Here is a 4,366-nt window from a genome sequence, read left to right as displayed (position 1 = left end):
TAAAGAGATGAAAGATGGAATTATAAAGATGAGGAAGCCATGAGAGTCAAGAATGGCCAAGCAGATCTGAAAAAAAAACAAATGGGACTTCTAGAAATGAAAAATACAGTAGTTGAATTTTTTTTAATAAATAACTTAATTACATGTTAAACAGCACATCAGACACAGAATTTATGAAGTGGAAGATGCATCTAAAAACATGACACAGAATGCAGCTCAGAGAGACAAGGTGATGGAGACTATGACAGATAGTAAGAATGTGGAGGGTAGAATGAGGAGTTCCAACTTACGTGTTTTCAGAATCCAAGAACAAATGAATGGAGGAGAGGCAATATTCAAAGAGATAATAGCTGAGAACCTTCCAGAACTGATGGAAAACATGAATATACAGATTCCAGAAGCAAAACGTATCATAAGCAGGATTAAAGAAAGAAGGAAGGCAGGAAGGAAATAAAACTACAGTCAGATTTATCATAATGAAATTGCATAATTCCAAGACAAAGAAAACATCTTAAAATCAGCCAGAGGAAAAAAGATCACCAACAACGTGGAGAAATTGAAACCTTTGTGCACTGTTGTTGGAAATGTAAAATGTTACAGCAACTGTGGAAAACAGTACTGCTATTCCCCCCAAAATTAAAAATAGAATTACTGTATGATCTATTCGACTTCTGGTATATACCCAAAGGAACTGAAAGCAGAATCGCAAAGAGGTATTTGTACACGAATGTTCATGGCAGCATTATTCACAGTAGCCAACAAGTGGAAGCAACCCAAGTGTCCGTCAGTGGATGAATGGATAAACAAAATGTGATATAAACATACAGTGGAATGTTACTTAACCTTAAAAGGGAAGGAAATTATGACCCATGCTCTATATAAGACAGATGAACTCTGAGGACATTATGCTAAGTGAAATAAACCAGTTACCAAAAAAGCATTATGTGTAAGAGGTACCTAGAGTAGTCAAGTTCATAGAGACAAAAAGTAGAATAGTGGTTGCCAGGGGCTGGAGGAAGGGGGAATGGGGAGTTAGTGTTTAATGGGTGCAGAATTTCAGTTTTGTAAGATGAAAAGAATTCTGGGGATGGATAGTGCTGATGGTTGCACAACAATATGAATATACTTAATACCTCTGAACTGTACATTTAAAAATGGTTAAATTTTGCATGTATTTTACCACAATTTTTAAAAAATGGGAGAAGATCCACCTACAAAGGAATGGAAAACTGACAGCTTTCTCATTAGTAATACCAGAAGGCAGAAGAGAATGGAAGAATGTATTTAAAGTACTGAAAGAGAACTGCCAACCTAGAATAATGTGCCCAGTAAGTACCTCCCAAGAAAAAGGATGAAATAAAGTAATCTTCAAATTAGAAGAGAAACTGAGAATTTGCCACCAACAGACCTGCACAAAAGAAATGTCTAAAGGATGTGCTAGAAAGAAGGCAAATTATGTTTTCCAGAGCCAAACGCATCCAAAGAGTAGATGAGTCTGTTTGGTCAGCCATCCAGCGGGCTTGTCTACTTAGTATCTGAAGGATGGATTAAATAAGTTTGAGTTTTAAAAAAGTCTCCATAATATCCACGTCCGTGTTGAACTAGGTATGCAGAATCCTCTGACAAATCTACCACATACTCACTGCCATTGCTGTGACCTACAGTTATGAGTTAGGATTTCAGATTGAATAAAAAGGCAGAGCCCAAAAGAAACCACCTTGATACGGCCCCTTCCGTACCGTCCATGCAGTCCTTTAGGCAGGTGGATGTGGAGACCTCAGTGGAGGGTGGCAAGTAGTACCATCCCTGGCACTGATGCGCAGCGATTACTGTAGCTTTAACATGTCCTTTTCATTATCTTAAAAACGGTGGTGTATCTGTTCCCGTATACCTAAAATGGATGGTCCTTATAAGCACCAGTGACCGTCAAGCTGTCTGTGTATGCTAGAGCTTGAGAAACACCACGCTAGGTAATTCTGTTTTCTTCCAGCAGACTGTCCCCAAACCCATTGCACTGGAGCCGTGTTTTGGCAACAAAGCCGCTGTCCTCTCTGTGTTTGTGCGGCTCCCTCGAGGCCTGGGTGGAATCCCTCCTCCTGGGCAGTCAGGTGAGTAGGTGAGAGCCAGTGACAGACCTTTTGGACTGTGAAAGAGCTAAACATTGGACACTTCCCTTGGCTTAGGGATAAAGGTGATAAGGAACAGTGCCTGTCACATGTCGTGGCAGAGATGTGGTGAGGTAATCCCATTGTTACTTATGTTCCCAAAACTGTTTTCCTGGGGTCACTGTTCCCTTCCTGGGGAGAAGTCCTGGGCCCACCTCGCTGTGCCTGGCCACCCTAGCCTCTCAGTGGTTGTTGGAGCTTCTGGCCACGGCTTCCTTTGCTGCCGAAGTTTCTGGTCCCCCTGCGGCTCTGCTGCTCCTTTCCTGGCTCTCTCCCTCCCCCCACTCCATGCGCTCCTCCTCAGCCACCTCTTCCGCTCCATTGCTTCCAGCCATCTCCTCAGAGCTGGTGATTCTCAAATGGGTATTTCTTTTGAGAAATCTTTTCCTTTTTCACTCTGTTTGAAACATAAGACACAAACAACAGTTATAACAACATAAGGGAAATTTCTGAAAATTTACACACAGCTCTACTGTCCTAACACTCACCAAGTTTCATTGTTCTGTTTCCTTTTCAGCCCTGGCTGAAATAATTAGTTGAAATAATTATATAAATCTAATTTTTATTCTTTTTCCTCACTGCGCTTTATAATTATGATAAACATTTTTACAACTTACTACATAATATTTTACCAATGTCTTTTATACTTTTCCATCAAATATATGAATCATAATGCATATAAATATTCTCTTATTTGAACATGAAGGAAATACGGACTATAGTTTTAGAAATATCTTGCTTCATCATGGAGTACCTTGGAGGGTGCCTCAAACAATGTGACCGTTTTAGTCACCTTTCAGTCGAGATGATTCTGGGAGTCAGGCTTGCCTTAGCCAGAGCGAAGCTTGTGCCTGTGAGGAAAGGATGCCCCGGGACCCTTCTAGGCTCTGAGCTCCATGCTCCCCTCAGCAGAGCCTTGGTTCGGCTTTCTGAATGACCGGGATCTGTGGTGTCCTCACCAGGGTGGCCTTTAGGATTTATTGTCTGACTCTCACGTGGGGATTCCTGTGTGTTGAGCCCCTGACTTGACCTTGCCCATGTTGATGACTGGGCGACCCTGTGACCTGACACTCCGGGGCAGTGCATGTCTCTGGCCACCACCCAGCCTAGCAAACGTGGGCTGGTGCTCCCTGGGAGCAAGGCACTGCCAGGCATGGGGAGGTGACAGGTTTGCAACCCTGTAGCCTTCCCTGCCCAGCCTTTGCCTGATATCCCACAACCCCCCGGGACTCCTACAGCCCTGCTCCTACTTGAGTGAGCCCTGGGGCCGTCCTTGCTGCCCCTCCTGCACCCGCTGTTTTAATGGTGCCTTCTTCTGGACTCCCAGAGCGCCAGCTCTGCTTTTGCCATAAGCATGTATCGCTGGCATGGATTCCCCCCACGTGCCGGGCACTACGCCAGACACTTAAAAGCTGCCCCCGCTGGCCCCACTTCATAGGCCCCAGGAGGGGAGTAACAGGCTCTGCTAACAGCTCCCGAGGGCGGCCTCCGTGGGGCTCTGAGCCTGGGCCGGGCGGTTCCCCCGTGTGTCAGGAATCCAGCTCCCCAGAACCGCACCTTTCCTAGTGAACACCAGGCTGATCAGTGACCAGTACAGAAAGGGAAATGGGACCACAGTCCCCAGAGCAAAGGCAGGCGGGGTGAGGAGAGTGAAAGGAATAGTTACTGATCGTTGTACGTGCCAGTACTGTCCTAAGACTATGCTGATTCACTCACCGACTCTTCACACTAGCCCTGCGCCGTGATTATCCCCATTTTACAAATGAGGAGACTGAGTCACGGGGCAGTTAAATAACCTTACTTATTCCAAAGCCTGGCCCAGAGTCTGCTCTGCCCTTTGTCATGGTGTAACTATGAAAATAACTAATGCTGACTGGGTGACGTGGGATGAATCCAAATTTCATCGTAAAGCGTGCTGCTTTTTCCAGGCACCCAACTGAGCACTTAGAGCATGTCTGCTGTGTCATCTGTGTGGCCCGCCACCAGGCAGCACTTTGGTTGGCTTGCTGAAAAGCAAAGCTGCACCTTGTGTGTCAGATGTGGGGAAGGGAGAATGCGTATTTGTATTTGCATAAGCAAACCCTGGAGGAATATATAAAAACTAATGAAAGAGCGTACCTGGAGTGAGGGACAGGAGGGAAGTAAGACTTTCCCCTGCATACCTTTTTTTTTTTTTTTGGCTCCATGGGAATGTAAAAAGA

General features: G+C 44.9%; 1 protein-coding gene across 1 annotated transcript in view; it reads left to right on the top strand.

The window, feature by feature from the left end:
- Positions 1-4,366, top strand: part of ATRN (attractin) — a 169,432-nt gene that overhangs the window by 154,453 nt on the left and 10,613 nt on the right. Inside the window, exon 25 of the mRNA XM_012639248.1 lies at positions 1,994-2,108. Coding sequence (XP_012494702.1) covers positions 1,994-2,108 — 115 coding nt within the window. The remainder of the gene's footprint in view (positions 1-1,993; positions 2,109-4,366) is intronic.

This window comes from Propithecus coquereli, unplaced genomic scaffold (assembly GCF_000956105.1).
Source record: "Propithecus coquereli isolate 6110/MARCELLA unplaced genomic scaffold, Pcoq_1.0 Scaffold139, whole genome shotgun sequence".
Lineage (NCBI taxonomy): Eukaryota > Metazoa > Chordata > Mammalia > Primates > Indriidae > Propithecus > Propithecus coquereli.
The sequence above is the reverse complement of the archived record's forward strand: the minus strand, read 5'-3'. Positions and strand labels throughout refer to the sequence as shown.